This window comes from Eptatretus burgeri, chromosome 4 (assembly GCF_056783735.1).
Source record: "Eptatretus burgeri isolate ZD-2024b chromosome 4, Ebu_testis_v1, whole genome shotgun sequence".
Taxonomy (NCBI): Eukaryota; Metazoa; Chordata; class Myxini; order Myxiniformes; family Myxinidae; genus Eptatretus; species Eptatretus burgeri.
The window spans coordinates 135,446,197-135,470,232 of record NC_140964.1 but is presented as its reverse complement, the minus strand read 5'-3'; the positions used below and the strand labels follow the sequence as shown (position 1 = coordinate 135,470,232).

The 24,036-nt window shown below is 50.0% G+C and overlaps 1 protein-coding gene across 17 annotated transcripts in view; it reads left to right on the top strand.

Moving 5' to 3' along the window:
• Positions 1-472: 472 nt before the first annotated feature.
• The window catches only part of LOC147029183 (uncharacterized), a 56,500-nt gene continuing 32,936 nt past the window's right edge, over positions 473-24,036 (top strand). For 2 of the 17 annotated variants that reach the window (XM_085876370.1, XM_085876375.1), the window contains exons 1-8: positions 819-861; positions 1,587-1,647; positions 2,219-2,343; positions 2,453-2,900; positions 9,571-9,675; positions 9,796-10,003; positions 10,230-10,265; positions 10,608-10,745. In XM_085876370.1, coding sequence (XP_085732496.1) covers positions 9,583-9,675; positions 9,796-10,003; positions 10,230-10,265; positions 10,608-10,745 — 475 coding nt within the window. In that variant the 5' untranslated portion in view covers positions 819-861; positions 1,587-1,647; positions 2,219-2,343; positions 2,453-2,900; positions 9,571-9,582. Of the gene's footprint in view, positions 862-1,586; positions 1,656-2,218; positions 2,344-2,452; positions 2,901-9,570; positions 10,004-10,229; positions 10,266-10,607; positions 10,746-24,036 lie in introns of those variants that run through there. The other 15 variants (XM_085876369.1, XM_085876358.1, XM_085876372.1 and 12 more) reach the window with 13 other exon arrangements.

Below are 24,036 nucleotides of genomic sequence, written 5' to 3'. Positions count from 1 at the left end.
GAGGGTTTGCAGAGCTATCGCATATTATTGCACACATCGCCATGTTGATTGTATTCATCTCCCCAGCAATGATGGCATCAGTCGCTCCACAATCTATCAAACGCAGCCAATCACATTACACATGGCCTCCTCACACAGCCAATCACATTGCACATGGCCTCCTCACACAGCCAATCACATTGCACGTGTCCTCCTCACACAGCCAATCACATTGCACATGGCCTCCTCACACAGCCAATCAACATAATTGCGAATACATGAACGGACAGCCTTCATCTTCTGTGTTTGGATCGATCACCAAGAATCTCTTCTGCTCACTGTATAGAAGCCATGTTAGTATAGTGTGCGGTAGTACCATCGACTTTTCATGAACTGAGGTTTCCTCATGTCCCGTATTACATCAACATATCTTACAGTGTTTCATTGGCGATCATTGTCCCACACAGCCTGACAATTGAAAAAACTTGGTGAAGAAGAAGAACATTACACTCATTCTGAAGGTGCACACACTCATTCCAAACGATGTGTTTATTTGAAGGAGCAAGGTGTGTTCCGTCAGCAAGCGGCTTGCTATCGCTTTCCAAGCCATTCGTTCCGAATGAACCGTTTTTCAAGCCGCTCGGCAAGTGGAGCAAGCCCATCGAGAGAACCGCTTCAGCCGTGAAATCGCAAAAATGTCCGAAGTCGTCGGATTGAAAATCAAAACGATATCACAACCGATGAAATGTTCACAAGTAAATACCCCTGTGATGTTTCCTCATCATGTTATTGTGGTGTTGGGAGTTTCATGAATATTAATAAATTATGAACCGGAACTGGAACCAAGGTCCTCGTGGTCGGGTCGGATCTCCTGAGGAAGAGGTGAGTTCGGAGTTTCCTCATTAATACCGAGAAAGATGTGTAAACGTTAATTTAAATATAAAATAATTTTCTGTTCCTCGATGACGGAAATGAAGGAAAGTTAAAGGAGTTTTTATTCAATGTTTGTTGAGGTGTTTGGTTGTTGATTTAATGAGGTGTTTTTCACTCGTTTTGTTTTATTCACCACATTGTTTAATAATCACATCATCACGAAACTTCCTACAACGAGGATTAAACCTCATTCTTCCTTTTAACTCCAAAACCACCAGAAACCTTTTATAATTAACTTGTAAATCCAATTTGATCTCTAAATGAGGAGGTGAAACGAGGGAACGAGGTACGATTACCTACTTCACCTGTTCCGTGGGATGTTCAACGTTCATAACGTGAATGGAGATAAAAAAAAACCTGATTTATAATCCCAGAAGGTAAAACTAAACATCGTGTGGGGACAAAATATAACATTCCTGGTTAACATTCCACCAAGATTACATCCTCGTTAACTAGGGCTCCACAAGGACAGGATTAGGGGTTTACGGAACACACGGAGGAGGGAGCACATCCTCCACCAATCCAACCCCCCCTCCCCTTTCCATCATCGTGCTGTCTCCACCCTGCATTCCTGCCGTTTCCTCTGACCCCTCCCCCACCCTTGTGCTGTCTCCCCTCCCTCCCTGCTCGTGAAATCTCCCCCTCCCACTCATTTCCGTCTCCCCCCCCCCCAGTGGAGAGGAGTGAAGAGAGCGACATCTCAGCAAACGTTGCTATTCACTGTGGGGAGGAGATGTATGTATGTATGTGTGCGTGCGTGCGTGTCGGGTGTAGGGAGAGGAGGTAAAAAAAAATCCCAGACAGATGAGGGGTGGATCTGGGGTTAGCAAAGAGAATGATGTGTGATGCTAAATTAACGAACACACAAACAAAAACAAAAACGTGTCAGAACACTTGTACACACAACAACACAACAGAGTTTGTAAAGTAATCCGCTGGCACGTCTGGAAAAACTTTGATGTTCCAGTTCCAGAAAATTTATTGGAAAATGAACCAAAAGGATTCACTGAAAACATTGAAGTACCGCTCACGTACGACCTTATGATCCCATCAGGTGTGAACATCGAAAACAAAGCATTGTGACAAGATATCATACTTTGGCACAAAAAAAGAGAAGGCATTGTTATTGAGGTGTTCATATCAGTGATTTTGGACTAACAATGTAAAAATCAAGAAAATGACGAAAATACCAAAATCTCAAGCATGAAATGTGCTTCTATTCGGATATTGTCTGTTCTGTTATGATTTTGGATCATTGGCATCTCCCGCAATGAGGCTGGGTCTTTGGGCCTCTCTTTCACCGCAGGCTGGTCGGTGGTCCTTCTGTCTTCAAACCGTCACCTCTCCAGCCTCGCCCCCCCTGCTCTCTCTACGATTTGTCCCCACCACATTTCCGCAGGGCGCTCAAGGTCCACCAACATCCCCCTTCTGGTAAAACTACCAAAATCACGAATCACTGCTCACCTTCTTTCATTCCTCTTTTTTTCCCCACCTTTGGAATAAACTCCCTCACTCTATTCTTTCCCATTCTTCCCTCCAGGCTTTCAAAACAGCTGTTCACCACCACCTCTTATCATCCCTCATCCAAATCCTCGATCTTTTCGACCGCCGATAATCCACATATGCCTACCTCCTTCAAATTCCCTGCTTTCCTTCCTAAAAGTCCCTGTAATGTCCATCTTGCATTCCCCATCTCTCTCCCTTCCATAGATCTCCTCATGTCTCTGTTCCCCACTGTTTTGTCCTTCCCACTCCCTCCCCTCTTGTCTCATGCCCCCTTGCTGTGCATTGTGTGTTAGCTCTCACACGAGCTTCGACAAGGTAGACAAAAAAAAAGTGAAAAGATTCTGGAAGCTGAAGAATGCCAAAGTTGTATCAGTGATGATGAAGAACCTCATGGGAATGATGAAAAAGAACCTCACAGAGATATTGAAATCCATCCCTGGGAATATCACTACAAACGAACTGCAGTTGGAAGCCATCCAGAGGTCAGTAATGATTCTGAAGAGAGCCCTCGGCACAAAACTTTGAAAACAGAAAACTTCACAACTTGGTCCATGATTCATAATCCCTTTCCAAAATAAAGGGGGATACTTGAGCCCACCCTGGGAGGAATCCATCCCAAATTCTGAAACCCACATATGTCGATACCAATAATACACACACACACACACACACACACACACACACACACACACACACACACACACACACACACACACACACACACACACACACACACACACACACACACACACACACACACACACACACACACACACACACACACACACACACACACACACACACACACACACTTTGAGACCTAGCAGGTCTCTGTTTCACTTCCTGAAACCCACCCACGTGTAGATAGCAGGCAAAAACCAGCATTTTTCACGTACACATGCAGACATGTACACACACGTAGTTGGATCCAGATCCAGATCTTCACCAAAATCTAATCGGTTCGTCCTTGTCGCACACCCAACTTTCCACAAAATTTTATTTGGATCTGTCCACAACTTCTTGAGATATTCTGAGATGAACACAAACAGAGACATAACCTCCTTCACCTTTGGTGGCAGAGGTAAACATATGATGGGCCCAATATGTTCTCGTGGGTCACGCATTACGTGGCGGCGGTGTGCGCTCTTCCGAGTGCCCTTCTACTTTCAGAATAAAGTTGGCTGTTCTTGTAAGTTTCTAGTGCTGGGTAGTGGATTTCCGAGTGCCCTTATAGTTTCAGAATAAAATTGGCTGTTCCTGTAAGTTTCTCGTGCTGGGTCGTGGATTTAACAATGAAGACGAAACCATGAGCACCAAGGAGCCTTCTCAAAAGACTTCTGGGATAAAGTTGTGGAAAGGCACAGATCAGGGTATGGATATATCGATATAGATATATATGTGGTCGCTGTGGACAGGTGCACGGAGAGCTTGGGGGGTATAGAGGCCCCGGAGACCCTTGTGGGGACACGAATCCCCAGTGTGGTTGTCCCGGTGTGTGTTCACGAGTGTGGTGAAATGCGTGCTGCAACGCACGCATAGCGCGGGTGCAAGGGCGTGTGTGAGAGCGACCGGGTGGGTGACAAAGACCTCGTGTGTGGAAGCGACCCTGTGTGTGAGTGGTATGGTGGTAAGTGTGCAGAAGATCGTGCTTCCCAGCACGCCGTGTGTGGATGAGGCACCGCGAGCGAGTGCCCCCGCGTGTGTGAGTAGTATAGTTTGTGTGAGGGAAATGGCACGAGTGAGTGAAAGGCCGCGAGTGAGTGGAGGCATGCGTGAGTGAAACGGCCAGTATGAATGGAGCACCACGTGTGAGTGGTATGGGTAGTGTGAGGGAAATGGCATGCGTGAGTGAGCGGCCGAGTGTGAGAGAGACAGCGTGTGCAAGGTCGCTGTGTGTAAGGGAGATGTCGGTCGGCATGTGTGAACATGCAGCCGCGTCTCCCGGTGTGAGTTTAATGGAGTGGAGTGTGAGCGTCGTAACACGCAGGAGTGCGTGTGTTGAATGGCGACGGAGACTGCGACAGAGGAAAGAAAGCCGAGTAGCGGCTGTGGATGTTTTGCGCACCGTGCCGGGTTCGTCCAGCAGCGAGCGCGAGGTCCGTGCTGTGCAACGCACGAGGCCCCCACGTGCTCGCTTGCGAGAGTGAAGTCCCGGTCCGGAAACGCACGCGGTGGATTTGCCGATCCCGCGGACGGACAAAGTTTAGGCAGGATTATGGATTTGGACCGGACGTGTTCTCCACGCGGGCGTGTGTGTTGCGCTCCAACGGGCAGAGCACATGTGTTCGCGTGGGGAACCCCTCGAGACGTGTGGCTTGTGTTTTTTTTATGCGCACGGTGACGTCATGGCTGCACGTGGGGTTGGAATCCGGCAGGAGGGGTATCCCTGCCGGATGGTACCGTCCAAGGAGGGACGAGGTACACGTGCAGCTGCATGACGTCACGGGCAGGTGCAAAGTGCGCGAGCTGTGAGTTGCCGCGCTGGTGCTGCGCATGTGAGAAAAAAAAAAAAAAAAAAGCAAACCACTTTCGGGTGCACAGGATTCCCGGGCAAGGGGTGGATGATCCCCTTGGCCAGGGCACAGGATGGAAACTAGTTAGGGGGAAGGGTTAGCATAGCTAGACCGGCTCCATGGGGCAGGGGTAAGTCCTCATGGGGCCCGTGGAATGGATTAGGTAGAGGGATTTTAGTTGAGATTTAGGTTGGGAAATTGATTAATGAGATTATTTGGAGATGGTGACAGACTTTTGGATGTGTAGTGGGGACGTAGCTTAGCTACGTAGGTTAAAAGGAACGTGCTGTAGTTTAAGGGACGACGTGGGAGCACGAGTTAGGGGATGCAGATAGAAGGATGGCAGAGTTCAGCGGTGAGTGTGTTGAAGAGTTGGTGAGTGAAGTGGAAGCATGTGCTTGGTGAGTGAGTGAGGCCAGTGGGTCTGTGTGTATGGAGCGAATGGGGACTGCATGGTGCGATGAGTGATTGGGGGGAGGAGTGACTCCCGCCCAAGGGACCCCGGGGTCAGTGTAGAGTGAGTTAGCTGGGTTAGTCAAATTAACAAAAATGGAGGTTGTTTTGTTGTTGGTGGGAGTGTAGGCTCGAAACCCATTTGGAGGGGTGCAGGAGCCCTGTTGACGGGCTGGGAACATGGCTGCGAAAGGTGAGTATCACTGAGTGGGTACCCCGGGTACCAGGCTAGTCGACCGTGGTAGGCCAAGGGCCCATGGGGGGCCGGGATAGCGTAGTGGGCACGGGTGCGCCTGCTTGGTGCTGGGGCCCGGGGCGCCATTAGCCGCGTGGGCAGTGTTGTGGGCACGGGTGACCCTCGGAAAGGGGCCTGGGAAGCCAGCCTGCCACGTGTGCGTTTCAGGGGAGGTGCCATGGGGGGCACTCCCCGGTGTTTAAGGAGCTGGTAGGCTCGGAGGCAGTGTAGTGCCCGGGGGTGCCATAGCTGGAGATTCGGCAGAGGGTCGTGCCTGCCAAAGGGAGCCACGCGTCCCAGCCATGAGACCGTGTGAGGGCACGGAGAGAAAATTGGGGGGCAAGGCCCGAAATTGTGAGGACACCAACACAGGCGACGGGAATCTGGGTTGTTAGAACCAATAGCTTAAGCGCGAGGCGCTTGTTGAAAGCCCCGGGGTAGTTTAACAGTTAAATGGATAGGGTAGATTAGGAAGTGTACCCCTCCGCACCATCCATCCCCTCGCTCTCGTTGTGGGCCGCTGGACCCACTTTGGTTATAGATCGCTGAAGTCTGGGGAGGCCATTCTGAGGCTTCATTGGGCCTCGGCACAGGACGCTAGCTCTCCCTTGTTCCCCTCCGGGAAGGGAACGTAGGGGTTGGGAGTAGGCTAGGTGACAGGATAGGTTAGCCGAACAAGGACAGTACAGGGGGTTAGGGGACGATTTATAGTGGGGAAGTAAAAATAAAAAAAATAAGTTGGGGCTAAATTGGGGTTTGACAAATTAAGGGGGTGGGTATGGACAGTGACAGGCAAAGGCGATAGGTTGGGAGGGAGACCGTAGAGTAGGTCCGAGCCCGCCTTCCGAGTGGCCAGCACCACCGCACTCCCTCCACCAACCTCCACTGAACGGCGAAGGCTGGCCAGCTTCATCGGCAGCTGTTGTTTTGCTGCAAGGCCTGTGCCGGCTGGATCGGCTGCAGCTGCTGTGCTGCAAGGCCTGTACCGGCCGGATCGTCTGCAGCTGTTTTCTGCAAGGCCTCTGCCGGCCAGTTCATCTGCCGGTTGTGTTTGCCTGGAGCGGCCTTGTTCTGCAGGCTGTGTTTGCCTGATCACCTTTGCCATGCCATGCCCACTGCCCCTGTTCACCAGCCCCGTTCAATTGTTGCTTTGCCCCCCCCCCCTGTTCATTGCCATGTGCGCCAGGATCAGAAAGCAACAGTTTGCAAGCTGCGAGAACTGCCCTGTTGGCAGCTACAACACGGGCCTGCAGTGGAGGCCCGTGCACCGTGTTTGCGTCCATCCATCTGTTGTGCTCATTGCGTGTGCCACTTGAGCTGGCACGGAGACTGCGTTTGTGCAGCCCATGCACCGTTGTGGTTCACTGGGTTCATTTCAAAAGGGAAGGCCTTGGACTGCGTGTGAGCAGCCGGCCACGTTCCCTGTCACCTGCATTGTTTGAGCCAGAGACTGCGTGCGAGCAGCCTGGCTCCCTGTTAACTGCTTTCTTTTTGCAGAGTTCATTGATCCTGGGCCATGGTTTAGTGTAAAATTTGTAAGTTAAGGTTAAGATGTACTGTACATATGAGTGCGCCCCCGGCATGTCTGTCTTAGCGCCGGCAATTTTATTTAAGTCGTCCGTGTGAGTGAGTTTGTTTAGGTAGTTACTCAGCCCTCAGGTTATTTATTTTGGGGACACGAATACCATGAATGTCGCACTCAGGGATCCATAGGTAAAATGTACTAGGGGAAAACTACACATGATGGCACACGAAAATTTGATGACTCGGGACGAGTCTGTAAAAAGGGGAGGGGGTAGTGTTGTGGTTGACGAAATTCGCAAACCACCATTCAGGTCCCGTAGGTGAGATATCTCTGTAAGTATATGTGTAGTTAGCCCAAACCCGTTGTTTAGAGGGAATAAATGTCATTCATTCGGGCTGCGACCCTTTTAGATAGTCGTTTTTCTTTTACTATCTTTATTTTGGACCAACCGCCATTACTACCACCACAACCACCACCAACCGCATCTCGACAACCACAGCCACCTTCTCCAGAACCGCCTTCACAACATCCACCTTCTCCACAACCGCTTTCACACACCAACCACCAACCGCAACGCCGCTTCACAACAACTGCAACGCCAACAGCCACGACCTTTACCGTCACAACTCGCCCTCGCAACCATCGCATCACCGCCATTCCCGCGCCGCTTGTGGGCACCGATACTGGACTCGTACAGGGCGCGCACCGAGCAGCGGGTGCAAAAACACCAGCCTTTCCGAGAAATCGGATCAAGAATGATTCACGCCCACTTCTGTTCCGTCCTATCAGCGAGCTTGGGGCGATTTGGCCCCGCCTCCAGGCGCGTCGGAGTATAATCGCTATATGCAGATTCGCGGATCAAGAATGATTCACGCCCACTTTTCCTCTGTCCAATGGGGAGCGTGGCTCCGCCCCCGAGCCGTTCCTGATCCAAAAATCTGCATATGATTTCTCCTGTCGCACTATAAAGCGCCGAGCGCGGAGCGAATCAGTGCAGTTGGGAAGAGTCAGAGAGTTGAGAAGAGAAAAAGAGTTGAAGAGTTGGGCAGTTGGAAAGAGTTGAGAAGAGGAAAGAGTTGGAGAGTTGTGGCGGCGGCGAAATCAGTCGAGAGAGTGTCTGTCGGGGTCCGGAGAGGCTGGAGAAGCCAAGAAGCTTTGTGGAGGTCTGCGCTCGTGTCAGAGTCGGGGAGCTGCGGAGAGGGGAGGCCGGGAACGCGGTCGAGGTCGCAGTGGAGTCGCTCGTCGCGGGACCCAAGCCAGCCAGATATCCTCTTTCCCCCGCGCATCAACAACCCCCCCCTGTTTCTCCCCGCGCTGAGATAGTGCGAGAAGGGGGCCCCGTTCCCACCCCATTCCAGGCAGTGCCAGTGAGGCCCGCGGAGTCTGGGCGCCGCCGCCATTTTGCGGCTCATCACCAGACGGGTAGGCTCGACGCGGTCTCGGCCCCAGGCCCGTCTGCCCCCTTGCAGTTGAGGGTGGCCCCTTTTTCTTTTGCTTTGGAGTATATGTGTTGTCGGCGCCGTCTGTGAAGTAAAACTGTGTAAGTGTTGCCGTGTGCTCGCGTAGTCGGTAGTAGATCTGCATTGTGTCTCTTTTGTTGCATTTGCTTTTTGTGCAGAATTGTCGTGTTGCTTTTACATTTGCTTTTGGTGCATAATTGTATATGTGTGCTTTCCGTTTGCCGCGGAATAAATGTGCTTTATGTTGAACTGTTTTTCCCGTTTCGCTTCGTCTTTTCTTTTATTGAATCTCCATCTTACTTCACGTAAAGGGTTGGTCGTGGGCTAAATACGCCCAATAATTAATCGAACCGTCGAGGTTGACGATAACACCGCTCGGTTATCCCGATAGTACGGAACGGGTCGCTTAAAGTGGCCCGTGTCCGAAGTCGACCTGCGGCGAGGTGCGATCGCCCGGTCTACCCTCCGTGTGGGTACTTAGGTAGGTCGAATTTGGCGAGCAACCCTATCCCACGCGGGGGGCCGATTGGCACGATCGTGGTGAGGCCGAAAGGCCCACCCGTGACTAGTTCCCGGCGTTAGTCCGAGAGGGTCACGACGGGATTGTCCGTCCGGTGGGCGACGTGCCGCGATTCGAGTTACGTGGCCGCTCGCACGCCGGCGGGCGCGAATCCGCAACAATATGTATGTGTATATATATATATATATATATATATATATATATATATATATATATATATATATGTATATATATATATATATATGTATGTATGTAGATGGTATCTCGGAATAAACACAATCTGGTGGAGCAAAACCCCCAAAACGGTCTTGCTTTACTATCACATTGATATGATTCACTGAATTTGAACAGGGCAACTGGGACGATTGGACCACCACACCAATATAACAACACTTCCTTTATTGACAACAGTCTTTACATTGACAACAATATTGTGTCCCTGGCAGGTCATCGGTGGAATGGGGAGCTTTTTGGAATGGCTCCAATCTCAAGGCCTGAGGGCAGAAACAGCCCAAGCAGTGATCGATAAGCTTGGAATTGAGAATGAGAAGGTCCTTCGAGTTTGTACAGAGTCGGATTCATTGCGAACCGAGCTCCTCTCACTCTCCAAAGAGAAATTTCAATTTGCAACGTATGCTGACTTCTGTAAATTTGTGAATTCTTTTTTAAAGCCGCAGGTTGTCCAGCTTGCAGGATCTTCTCTGTTGGGAAGTCTGTTCGTCAACTTGGAGAATGTTATTCGAGAACTTTCCAGTTTCTGCCAAAAGTTTGTTGGATTCCAAAATTTGCAGCTGGAAAACGTTCCTGGACTCTTTGGAATCGGGTTCACTGATGTCTGCACCCCCCGCTCTCAGGATGATGGATTTAGACCCAAATCTGGTATGTCACTATATTATACACCCAAGCATGTCAATAAATACCTTTATCTTCCATTAACCCTTTACTTTATAACTTGTGGAATCTCTTGGAGCAATTTTGTGTTGTCCAACATGTTTGAATTCTTTATTAAATCAGCCTTTTTTTTTTCTTCTAAACCATATTAAATTCCAAACTATTCCATGATTTATGACACATGTCAGTTGTTTCAGAATAAAATTGTGTGCAGGTGAAGGTGATCTGGAAGAGGGAAATGGCACAGCAGGTAGTTTGTTTCCCTCTGTAGAGGTGTGCACAGGCTTGTCCTTGTTTCGGCAGCAAAATTTATCAAATAATTCCTCATATCTTGGGTTGAACAATCTAATGTTTGTTTTTTCATTTTTCTTTCAAAAACAAACTCCAACCTTCTGGTGGATAAAACTCACAAAATGTGAAACAACTTGTTTTCCTAACAACTTGGTCTTCCTTTGAAAAATAATCTTTTAATATCTAATATTTTGATTTAAACTTAAATCAAGGTCTGAGTTTTAAAGCAAACTTCAATAACTACAGTTTACATGTCGACCTTCTTTCTACAATGTTGTGTTAAATGTCGAATTGTGTGCAGGTGAAGGTGATCTGGAAGAGGGAAATGATTTCCAAATGGATATTCCTCAAAACCTTTGGAAGTCATCTGTTCAGATTAAAGAATCAGATGATGCCACAACACAAGAATCGAGCAGTGCTTCTCCTCGTGTTAATCCAGGTTTGTGGAACTTAACAGAGTGCTGTGTTGCGATTAGAAAATTGTCATTTAATTCATTTTCTGTCCATCACATCATTTGTGGTGATGGGAAATTTGTTCCCATTTTGTGGGGAAAACAATTCCATTTTGATTCCAACTGGAAAGTTTGTTTCCTCATACATCCTTGGTTGATTTGCATTCCTTTGTTGAACAGCTTGGTTGATTTGCATTCCTGTAAAGATATCCTCCTCTCCTTTATCCTTAATCCTACCACCCCCAAATATCTTTCCTTCCCATCCCCCCTCCCCAACCCACCAAACCACCTCCCCATTTTCCCATTCCCTCAAATGTATTTTTCTCATTGGTCCTTTTCATCCCCACATTTTGTAAACTTAAAATAAGCTCGGATGCGTCTTTTTATACAACATGCAGTCATGATTTCCATGCAGAATGACTTGCTAAAGAACAACAAGAAACACGAGCACAAAATTGCGTGATCTCGTTGAAGATGATTGTTTTTGGAGCTCTAGTTCAGCACGCTTCAACATTTTAATATTGTGTTGTTTTTGCAGTTTCCTAGTTTAATTAGATGATGAGGTGGGTCTCCATGATCTGTGCCCCAAAGGCTTCAGCATAGTTAGCAAAGTTCAAACAGCCAGCTGCCATATTTTCATCTTTATCCAAGAATGGAAATGACTTGTCAGAAAACTCTTCGTTTATGTATCAGACAGGTTCTGTTAATTGTGATCTCGGAGTTTTGACTTCTGTTCCTGCTGAAAAGCAGCAACACCAGTGCAGATGAGAGAGAGACTTTGACTTTTGTTTTCCTTCATTTAAACAAGGTTGGATAAAACAGTTGGACATGGAATTCAAAACAAGAAATCATAAAAAGGAAGGTGAGGTATTAAAAACAGTATGTACACAGTTAAAATGAACATTTGAGATGATTGTGATCTATTTCACACAGTGTGTTCCAATAACACTGTTTCTGTTGTTACAATTCCAAATTATCTACTTTTTGGTGAAAATTGAACTCCATACATTGTCTGGCCATAACAAGGGCCTGAAAAACTGATAAAACATGATAGTCAGCATCTGGGTTTGGAAGAGGTTTGGTTTTCCTTGTTTTATGAACTGATTTCCCTTCGGTTTGGAAAACATTTGCAAGAGCAAGAGCATTTGCAAGAGCATTTGCAAGAGCTGCAGTATTGCAACAGAAGATTTAATTACAAACCCAAAAGAAAAGTGTGTAAAGAAATGTACATCCAGCATGGTTGATTTCTCCAGACTTTCGTTTTCTGTGTGGATGACGTGTCCAAAGCATGTCAGTTTCTGTTTTCACATCAGCACTTCTCATGTACATGGTGGTCTAATTTCTTCAATCGCTGATTTGTTTGTTACTGAAGGTGGACGGAGGTTATGTTTTCACCCTTGTCTGTCTGTCTCTCTGTTTGTCTGTTTGTTTGTCTGTTTGTCTGCTTGTCGGATATCTCAAAAAGTTTTGTCCAGATTCAGATGAAACTTGGTGGACAGGTTGGGTCTCTGAAGATGATGAATTTGTTCGATTTTGGTGGAGATCCGGAACCGGATACATTAATTTATTTAATTTCCTGAAGTGATTCTTCACGATTGAGAAATGGGGCCAAAAACGATATGCATTATATGTTATTTCAAAAATTGTTGGTGGATTTTGACAAAACTTGGTGGATGAGTTGGGTCGGTGTCAATACAGGCCGATTCGATTTTGGTTGAGGTACGGATGCAGATCTGGCCTCTCAATGGGATACAAAACGGAAACTGTTCAGCCTGACAGAGTTGTCCACTCGACCGAATGCTGTTATAGCCATTCTAATGCAGTCCATGGAATTTTTAACATTCATCTCCAACACCATGTTTCAAAACTGTCAATATTCTTCCTTCCTTTCTTTCATTTTCACTGTCCACCACTCACATCCACATATTGCAATTGGTAATACCAAGGCAGTCTCAAACCTCCTCTTGGTTTGTTTTGTCACTTCTTTGTCTTTCCATATCGTTGTCAATCCTGATATTACTGTTTTCCCAAATGCGTGCCATGTATTAATTTCTCCTCCACATTCTCGACTCACTCCAATGTTGGAACCCAGGAAGATGAAACTTTTCACTATTTCCACATGATCGTCTCCCTATCTGAACACGTCATTTTTTCTTTTTTTAAGTTTTAAGTCTCTAACGAGATGACCTAATAAAACCAGTCTCGATGTCCGTACATTCGTACATACGTCCCCATTTTTTCTTTCGATTTTATTGATATTTGGGATGTGGGTAGATGTCGATGAGGGATGCACGACGGTATGACCTTTGACCCGATTGAAGGTCAAGGTCATTCCAAAATCTTAGACAGAAAGACCACTGACCTGCCTGAAGTGAGAGGCCCAAAGACTCAGTCATCGCGGGAGATACCAATCATCCAAAATGCCTTGGTTTCTACAGCGTGAAGCCGAGAAAGGTAAGAGGCAGGAGCACCAGCCCAGATGGGAGAGCAGTATTCCATCAGGTTGCAGTCAAAACATTTGTATGTGGTCAGGAGCTCAGGTGGGTCGAGGAACGACTTTGCACGGTGGAGGATTCCCAGTCGGCGACTGGCTTTGGAGGCCAGGTTGGAAACGTGGCTTTCCCAGGAAATATCATGGCAGATAGTGGGATACAGAAGCCTGAATGAACGGACTTCTTCCAGAGGATTGTTGAGAAAGTAGATGGTGGGTGGTTTCCAGACAGTCCTTTCGGAGAGACATAATGCGAGTGTGAGATTTTTCAGGATGAAAGACATGTTCCATGTGTTGGACCAGTTTGTGATTTAATCCAGATCTGCAGAGCGAGAAGAAGCTGCTGCTTGCCGGTCTGAGGGATGACATGGTACGGCAGAGGCTGGAGTCATCAGCAAAGAGATAAAGAGGATTTTCCAGAGAGTCGGAGAGATCATTGATGAAAACCTGAAAGAGAACAGGGCCCAGAACACTGCCTTATCGGATCAGAAATCAAGCCATCGGAGAAGAGTAATTATTTAATGTCTGAAGCGATGATGGATTCCATAACCTTGCTGATGACTGGGAGAAGGCTGATTGGTCTGTAGTTGCAGGGATCTGTTTTTGCACCTTTTTTATGCAGGGCAGTAATGTTTGCTGATCTCCAAGCAGATGGTACATGACCTTGAAAAAATGAAAACGTGAATAGAACAGAGAGAGGGTGAGCAAGAGCAGAGGAGCAGGTTTTTAGGATACGTGGGCTGATGCAGTCTCGAACAGTTGCAGAATCTGAGTCGAGGTTTGACAGCCAGCTCTCCACTTTGTCAGAAGAAAAGGACAGAGTCCATGGACATTTGGGTGCGACTGGGTAAGGTGTGTATAGAAAGCGATGGGTTTTGTACACAAGATTTAGATGCAAACACCGAGTTTAGGCATTCAGACTTTTCATGTACGGTGTCAGCTGCACAGTCATTTGAAGTAAGGGAGGGGATGGAGGGGGAACATACACCAGAAATAGATTTGATTCGATTCCTCCAGGATTTGGAGGAGGGATAGAGGTTTGAGTGTTCAGACCTGAGATTCGAAAGGTGTTGTTTTCTGGCTCTCCATACAGTGGACACACACTTGTTCCGAGCTTTATGGAAGGAACTGAGATTACACTCACTTGGGTTTGCTTTCCATGAGGCAAATTCAAGTTGTTTCATGACAACTGCCTCGCCATAAGCCTCAGTGAACCATGGGCGGGAGGAAGGGTTGGCCAACTGAAAATGAGAGGGGATAAATCTGTGCATGAGGGAGAGCAAGTTTCTTTGAAAGAATTCCCAGGATGAGTTTATGTTGGAGAAAGTAGTCATGGGAGGCCAATCCAGAAGTTTGATGGCTGCTTGGAGACACTGCCTGTCAGCCTGAGTGAAATGCCAGACTCGACGGTGCTGAGGTGGTTCTCTAATAACAGCCAGAGAGATGACTACTTTGACAAGCACGTGGTCAGAAGTACCGATTTGGAGTGGAGGAAGAACAGCAGATATTTTCAGGGAAATTTGTCAAAATCAGATCCACAAGAGATGGAAAACCGTTGGTTGAGATTCGGGTCGGGAAGTCGACCGATTGAATCAGTCCCAATGAGTCGCAGAAGTCTTTTGCTGAAGTGTCATTGCATGTGAGAGAGGTACCCACACGCAGTCAACTGGCATGATGACAATTGAAGTCACCACATATGAGGAAGAGTTCGGATGAGAGGATTGAAGTTGGTCCATGTTTTCGGATATTGAGGTGCAAATGGTGTCATCACTGTTTGGTGGATGGTGCAGCACACATATAAACATGAGGAGGGAGTGGAGGGGAAGCCAGAGGTATTCCTGGGGGTGTGGGGGAGTGAGGGCAGTGCATGAAAAGTGAGGAATAGAGTCTTTAATGAAGAGAGCAACTCCTCCACCAGGACGAGGCTTCGTTCTGTCATACTGGAGGAGGGAGCCCGTCAATCATCCCAGCCCGTCAACAGGGCTCTTGCATCCCTCCAAAATGGGTTATTCTTTTCTGTCTTTTATTTTAAACAATCATCTCCTCACCACCTTCTCCACAACCGTCAACATCTCCTCACCACCTTCTCCACAACCGCCAACATCTCCTCACCAGCATCTGCACAACACCGCCATCTTTTCACCAGCAATGGCATCCCAACAAACAACATCTCCACAAACAAACACAATGGCATCCTCGACAGCAGCAAAGTTATCTCAAACACGGCCGTGTTGTGAAAGTGATCTCAACCACGGCGGCGTTTGACGTCGAGTCCGGATCAGAATGGCGAAAGGGGCGGAGTCAGCCGGGGATGAAAGTTCAAAGGTGAAAAGGGGGAGGGCGCTGATTTGGGGCGATGAAGCTCAGAGCGACCCCTCCCCTCCAGGCTATAAAAAGGCGCGTTTCAACGCCGAGAGCGTTGTTGGTCGTTGCGGGCAGTCGAGTGGAGTTGAGAGATGAGTTGAGCTGGGCCGTTGGAGTCAGCAGTGGAGTCGGGAGATGGGAGAAGCCGGCAGTTGAGTTGGAGTCGGGAGAAGTCGCCAACCAGAGAGAAGTCGTCGGCAAGCGACGTAACGGTCTGAGCGATCGGGGCCCGAGTCGGTCGAGCGACGCTGAGGAGTGAGCGGGCTCTTAAAGAGCATCAACTCTAGAAGAGCAAGGCCCGTTCACTCCTCTGAAGCATCGACGGCAAGGCCCGATCGACCAGGCCGCGGGGAAGGCCAAGCGACCGAGGGCCGCCCGCCAAGCTGCTCGAGCCGCTGAAGCTGAACATCTGCTCCAACGGGGCTTGGCGATATAAAACCGCTCGGCAATCGCAAACTGAACGAGCTGCTTAAAGCTGCTCGTTTTCGTGCAGGCTCCGTTGAGGTGTAAACTTCCGGCATTTCTGTCTGCGCGAATAAGTAGGTACATCGACAATTCCGCGATTGACCCTGCAGCGCGTGGACAGAAGAGTTGGCTGGTTTATGGTGTGGTTAACAACACCCGCAGCTGGGTTTCGGCGTTGATCCGAAAGCTGCGACTGGATTGCTCGTTCGGTGGGCGCGCACGGCCGTAATTGAGCTAAAGACAGTCGCCCGCATGCCGGACGGGCGAAAATCCACAACAATATACATATATACATGCATATATGTATATGTATAAATATATATATGTATATATATATATATATATATATATATATATATATATATATATATATATATATACATACCGGGCGTAGTGGTATGCGTCTGTAATCTGACTGCTCGGAGGCTTGGGTTGGAAGATCGCTTGAGGACGGGAGCTCTGCACTGGGCCGTGCTATGAGAGTGTGTAGGGCAGCCCGGAATCATGGCGAAACCCAATCCTTATCCCTGTGTCGTAAGAGGTGACCAGGGTTGCGTCAGGAAGGGCATCCAGCGTAAAACCTGTGCTAAATCAGAATGCGGATCATAAAGGATGATCCGCTGTGGCGACCCCTAACGGGAGCAGCCAAAAAAAGAAGATATAATTATATATATATATATATATATATATATATATATATATATATATATATATATATATATATATATATATATATATATATATATATTGTTGCGAATTCGCGCCGGCCGGCGTGCAAACGGCCACGTAACTCGAATCGCGGCACGTCGCCCACCGGACGGACAATTCAGTCGTGACCCTCTCGGAACAATGCCGGGAGCTAGTCACGGGTGGGGGTTTAAGCTCACCACGATCGTGCCAATTGCCCACTCGCGCAGGATAGGGTTGCTCGCCAAATTCGATCTACCTAAGTACCTGCGCGAATGGTCGACCGGGCGATCGTACCACGCCACGGGCCGACTCCGGACACGAACCGCTTAAGCGGTCCGTTCCGTGCTACAGTGATAACCGAGCAGTGTTATCGTCCGCCTTGATGGTTCCGATTAATTACCGGGATGTTGCACCCACTACGAACCCCTGACGTGAAGCAGGATGGAGAGTAAAACAAAGGAAAGGACGCAGCGAAACGGGGAACGAGTTCACATAAGCACGTTTCATTCACACAGACCAGCACGGAAGGCACGTATTTACAGTCACAATAATCAAAATACACAAATAAAGCGAAAGCAAGAGTAAAAACCGAATACACGCACACGCGGCAACACTTAAACAGTTCTGCTTCTCGGACAGGCGCCACCCACAGTCATTTCCACAAACCCAAAGAAAAGAAAGGACTTCCCTTGGTGCGGCCGTCGAGTCCTCCTCCCACGACCTCCACTCCGAGCTCCGTCTCCTTCGCCATCCTCCACTGCCGACTCGACCAGACTCGACGACGACACAGCTCGACTTCAACGAGCTCCTCGGGCTCCACGAGCTCCACACCGACGCAGAGACCCTCGAACACGACGAAACAGCTTGGCAATGACCCAATCACGACTCAAGAAGGAGGCGAGTTTCACGAGTCAGGGAGAGAGCGAGAGGAAGAGGGAGGGCGCAGGAAGAGGGAGAGAACGCGCCCCGCCCGTGTCCGACTTTTATAGCGCAGGGCTCCGCCCTTCACTCCGCCCCGTTTTCGGCTCCACCCTCCTTCGAGAGGGTTCTCGAAAAGGGGCGTTCCCTCACCCCGACCGCCTCATGCTGTCCATCCACCAATCGGCGGCGAGCCGCCCTTCCCCCCTTCCCTCACACCAAGCGCGGGGAAGAATGGCGGGGAAAACCCACCAGCATCTTTGGCGGTTTTTGTTCGTTTCAAATAAAAGATAGAGAAAGAAAAACGACTAACTGGAGGATCGCAGCCCAAATGGATCACACAAATTCCCTCTATACAACGGGTTTGGGCTAACTACACATGTACCTATCGAGATATCTCACCTGAGGGCCCTTTATGGTGTAATGCGAATTTCTACAGCCGTAACACTACCCCCTCCTCTTTTCCAGACTCGTCCCGAGTCGTCAAATTTTCGAGTGCCATTATGTGTCGTTCTCCCCTCGTACGTTTTACCTTCGGATCCCTGAGTGCGACATTCAGTGTATCCATGTCCCCAAAATAAATAACCTGAGGGCTGAGTAACAAACTAACAAACACACTCACTCAGACGACTTTAATAAAATTGCCGGCGCGAAGACATACATGCCGGGGGCGCACTCATATTTACAGTACATCTTAACCTTATAAATTTTACACTAAACCATGGCCCAGGATCAATGGACTCTGCAAAGAGAAAGCAAAAGTCAACCGGTGCACTGGCCGCCACTGCAGGCCCATGTTGTAGCTGCCAACAGGACAGTCCTTGCAGCTTCGTGATGACCCTGGCACACATGGCAATGAACAAGGGGGGGGGGGGGAAATCAAAACAGAATGGGCTGGTGAACATGGGCAGTGGGCATGGCATGGCAAAGGTGAGCAGGCAAACACAGCCTGCAGAACAAGGCCATTGCAGGCAAACACAGCCGGCAGACGATCCGACCGGCACAGGCCTTGAAGCACAGCTGCAGACGATGAAGTGGCCGGCACATGCCTTGAAGTAACACAGCCAGCCGATGAAGTTGGCCAGCCTTTGCCTTGAGATGGAGGTTGGTGGAGGGAGTGCGGTGGTGCTGGCCACTCAGAAGGCGAGCTCGGACCTACCTACTGTCTCCCTCCCACCTATCGCCTTTGCCTGTCACTGTACATACCCACTCCCTTAATTTGTAAAAACCCAATTTAGCCCCAACTTATTTTTTTGTTGTCTTTATTTTTATCCTTACTTCCCCACTATAATTTCGTCCCCGAACCCCCTTTACTGTCTCTGTTCGGCTAACCTATCGTCTCCGAGCCTACTCCCAACCCCAACATTCCCTTCCCGGAGGGGAATGAGGGAGGGCAAGCGTCCTGTGTCGAAGCCCAACTCAAGTCTCAGGATGGCCTCCCCAGAGTTCAGCGATCTTTACCAAAGTGGGTCCAGCAGCCCACAACGAGAGCGAAGGGATGGATGGTGCGGAGGGGTACACTTCCTATCTACCCTATCCATTAACCTTTAAACTACCCCGGGGCTTTCAACAAGCGCCTCTCGCTTAATCTATTGGTTCTAACAACCCAGATTCCCATCGCCTGTGTTGGTGTCCTCTCAAATTTCGGGCCTCGCCCTCTAATTTTCCCTCGTGCCCTTGCAGGGTTTCGTGGCTGGGACGCGTGGCTCCCTTGGCAGGCACGACCCTCTGCCGATTCTCTAACAATGGCACCCCCGGGCACTACACTGCCTCCGAGCCTACCAGCTCCCTAAACACCGGGGAGTGCCCTCCCTGGCGACTCCCCTGAAACGCTCACGTGGCAGGCTGGCTTCCCGGGCCCCTTTCTGAGGGTCACCTGTGCCCACAACACTGCCCACACGGCTAACGGTGCCCTGGGCCCCCGCATCATGCAGGCGCACCCGTGCCCACTACGCTACCCCGGCCCCCCATGGGCCCTTCGCCTACCACGGCCGACTCGCCCGGTGCCCGGGGTACACACTCAGCGATACTCACCTTTCGCAGCCACGCTCCCAGCCCGTCAACAGGGCTCTTGCACCCCTCCAAAATAGGTTCGAGCCTACACTCCCACCAACAGCAAAACGACCTCCATTTTTATTAATTTGACTACCCCAGCTAACTCACTTTATTCTGACCCCAGGGTCCCTTCGGCGGGAGTCACTCCTCCCCCCAATCACTCATCGCACCATGCATTCCACATTCGCTCCATTCACACAGACCCGCTGGCCTCACTCACTCAACATGTCCAGTTTCACTCCTCTTCTCACACATCGCCGAACTCTGCCATCCTTCTGACTAAATCCCCTAACTAACTCGTGCTCCCATGTCGTCCCTTACAATATAGCACGTTCCTTTTAACACTACATAGCTAAGCTACGTCCCCTCTACACATTCAAAAGTCTGTCACTGTCCTCAAATCCTTTTCCATCTCTCATCCTAAATCTAAACTGAATCCCTCAAACTAATCCATTCCACGGGCTCCATGAGGACTTACCCCTGCCCCATGAAGCCGGTCTCGCGGAGCTTACCCTTCCCCCGAGCGAGTGGTATCCTGTGCCCGGCAGGGGGATCTTCCACCCCATGCCCGGGAATCCTGTTCAGCCGAAAGCGAGGGTTGCTATTTTTTTTTTAATGCGCAGCACCAGCGCGGCAACTCGCAACCTGCGCACCAGCTCGGCAATTCGCAGCCGCGCACCTTTGGCGTGACATCATGGCAGCTGCTCGCGTCACTCGTCCCTCTTGGACGGTACCATCCGGCAGGGATTCACCCTCCTGCCGGATCCCAACCCAACACGCAGCCATGACATCACCCTGCACAGTAAACAAAAAAAAACCCAAGCCTCGCGCTTCGAGGGGTTCCCCACTCGAACGCATGTGCTCTGCCCGTTGGAGCTTCAGACACCCGCCCGCCTGGAGAACCCGTCCGGTCCAACTCCGTATCCTGCCTGACCTTTGTCCGTCCGTGGGATCAGCAACATTCACCGCGGGCGTTTCCGGACCGGGCTTCACTCCCGCAAGCGAGCACGTGGCGGCCTCGTGCATTGCACAGTACGGACCTCGCGCTCGCTGCTGGGCAAACCCGGCACGGTCCCCAATACATCTACGGCCGCTACTTGGCTCTTGTTCCTCTGTCGCCGTCGCCATTCGATCCATGCACACCTACGTGTTACAACGCTCACACTCCACTCCATCACATTCACACTGAGAGACGCGGCTGCTTGCTCCCGTATGCCGACCGTCATCTCCCTCACATACCGCTCTCTCACACACACGGTCTCCCTTGCACTCGGCCGTTCACTCACGCATTCCCTTTCTGGCGTACACGTGGTTCCCCTCACACACGGTGTGCTGGGAGGCACGCACTTCGGCACACTTGCCACCACACCACTCACACATGGAGTCGCTTCCACACACGGGGGCGCACTCACACCTTTCACCACACACACCGGGACAACCACACTGGGGATTCGTGTCCCCACAAGGGGTTCTGGGGTCTCTATACCCCCCAAGCTCGGCGTGCACCCGTTCGCAGCACTCCTCCCCTCGACCTCGCAAAGCACGACCGAACCCACCTGGTCGAGATCCGCTTCAAGGGAGCATAGCGTCTCCCTCAGTTCCCGAAGGAGGCCATCCAGCTGCTCGCACCGGGTCCGGGTCCCTACACGCTCCGCGAGCTCACCCTCATCGTCCTCCACTAACTCCGTGTGTGTGTGCGTCTTTAACCCCGTCTGGATCGTGTAGTCTCTCCTCTACTTTTTCGAATACATTCTCAATTCGGTCTATCTCCCGTGTCTCTGTTATTTTTTTTATTCTTTCCGTCGTCACCTCGTGTCTCGTCTCACACGTTTCGGTCACCCCATTTAGTTTTTCCCTCTGTGTCACCGTCACTTCCTCCGTCACCTTTACACTTCTCGCCCAACACGCCCCCCGAATTATTTTGCCCTCACCCGCCTCCATTGCGGGCCTGACAGCCGTTGCACTCCTTCTCAGCTCGTTCGCTCCCACACGTGGCGCTGCCATTTTGAGCTCCCATGTTATTGCCAACATTCTCGCCGTGCCCGCCTGCAGGCTTTGGCCTATTTGCTGCATCTCACCCACATTTCCTTCATTTCTTCCTTCATTCCATTTTTTTATTGTATTTGTGTTTGTATCCATCTTTCCGTTCATGCCTTTTATTTCGTTTTTCATTTCATTTGTGTTTGTATCCATCTTCGCATTCATTGCTTGCATATTTGCGTTAATTTCCGCCAGCATGTCGCATCGTTGGGCCATGTCGGGCGCACTCTGCCCGGCCGATTCGGCCAGGATCGGGGGGGGGTTTCGGTGGAGGGGGGGAGGGGAGGTGTCATACACTGCGGCCTCTGCTGCTGACGCGCCCATTTCAGGTTCTGGGTTCGGTTGGGGAAATTCATCCTGCACCATAAGCATTTCCTGCTCAGGGTTCTCATCCGGGGCCATGGATTCTAACATTTCTAAATCCATTCCTACTACCCCTGGCTCCCGCTCGCCTTGAGACCCCATCTTATTTCTCGTAAGGGGTTAATTTAAATTGCTCCTAATTTGGAGGGAACGGGGGGGGGGGGGTCACCTCGCACACCCCTGCTCCGTTCCCCGTGAATTTAGCTTGGAGGCGGCCGGATTCGAATCCCACTTCTGACACCAATGTTCCGAAGTCGCGCCCGCCGGCTTGCGAACGGCCACGTAACTCGAATCGCGGCACGTCGCCCACCGGACGGACAATTCAGTCGTGACCCTCTCGGAACAATGCCGGGAGCGAGTTACGGGTGGGGGTTTAACCTCACCACGATCGTGCCAATTGCCCACCCGCGCAGGATAGGGTTGCTCGCCAAATTCGATCTACCTAAGTACCTGCGCGAATGGTCGACCGGGTGATCGTACCACACCACAGGCCGACTCCGGACATTAACCACTTAAGCGGTCCGTTCCGTGCTACAGTGATAAACGAGCGGTGTTATCGTCGGCCTTGACGGTTCCGATTAATTACCGGGATGTTGCACCCACTACGAACCCCTTACGTTAAGCAGGATGGAGAGTCAAACAAAGGAAAGGACACAGCGAAACGGGGAACAAGTTCACACAAGCACGTTTAATTCACACAGACCAGCACAGAAGGCACGTATTTACAGTCACACTAATCAAAATGCACATATAAAGCGAAAGCAAGAGTTAAAACCGAATACGCGCACACGCGGCAACACTTAAACAGTTCTACTTGTCGGACAGGCGCCACCCACAGTCATTTCCACAGTCATACAAGAGGATTTATGTCCGTGGAGGACATAAATTTAGAAATAACGGAGATGGGATAATTGGCACTCTCATGGGTACAGGTTCAACTATTCTTAAACATAAAGACCTAAATGGTTCAACCACTTCTGCCGTGGGAAACGTTGTGGGTGCTATAAAGAGTATTGTTGCGGATCCGGGGTGGGGGGATTCTCACCCGGTCCGAGGCGCCACCCTCACCACCACCGTCTCCGGGGTTTATAACGCCGGCCGGCTCATCACAGGCCTCGGGTCACACGCCTTCAATCGCGATACCAACGTAATCTTTGTACCTTCCCAGTTGGGGAAATAGAACCCCCGGTTACAGACTGGTTTTGTCAGATGCCGAGCGTTTTCTGCCAGTCTGTAACCATTTTGGTTTTATATGCCAATTGAATGGATCGTTCCTCATAGCGGCCACTTCATCCGAATCAACCAGATTTATTGGGGAACACAACACAAGCAAAATATTCACGACAATGTTTTAATTAATCTATGACTCTGACTCTGACCCCGTGTAAGGTCGACGGCACAAGACCGCCAGATCGATGATGGGTCCCAGCTGGTTTCTCTCAAGGTCCAGCATACAAGTCCAGGCCTGGCCTGTTCACCAGATAATGCCAAATCGAGGTGCCGGCCTCCGGCAGGCTGGGTCCATGGGATTCCAAGACGTCGTCGAGCTGTGAGGTGAGTAGGGACAGTCAGAGGCTCCGTCGTTGGACGCAGGTTGAACCTGTCGATCACCTCCTCTCGAAGCCGACTCCAGAATCACACAGCAGCCAGGTCCTCTCCCTGCCGATCGCACCACTCACTTTCTTTTTTCCTCTCGGCGCTCGTGGCCTCAAAACCGACTGCAATTTTTGTACTTCTCCCAAAACTGAACCACTTCAAGAGGTCTGCGTTTGCTGCCGAGGGCAGACAGACCTCCTGCAGTCCTTTCCCTGCCTTTCCTTCGGCCCTGGCTCGCTTCTCCAGGCCACAGAAGGCAGACCCGGCGTGCCCAAGTCCAGTTTCTCTCCCGGCAA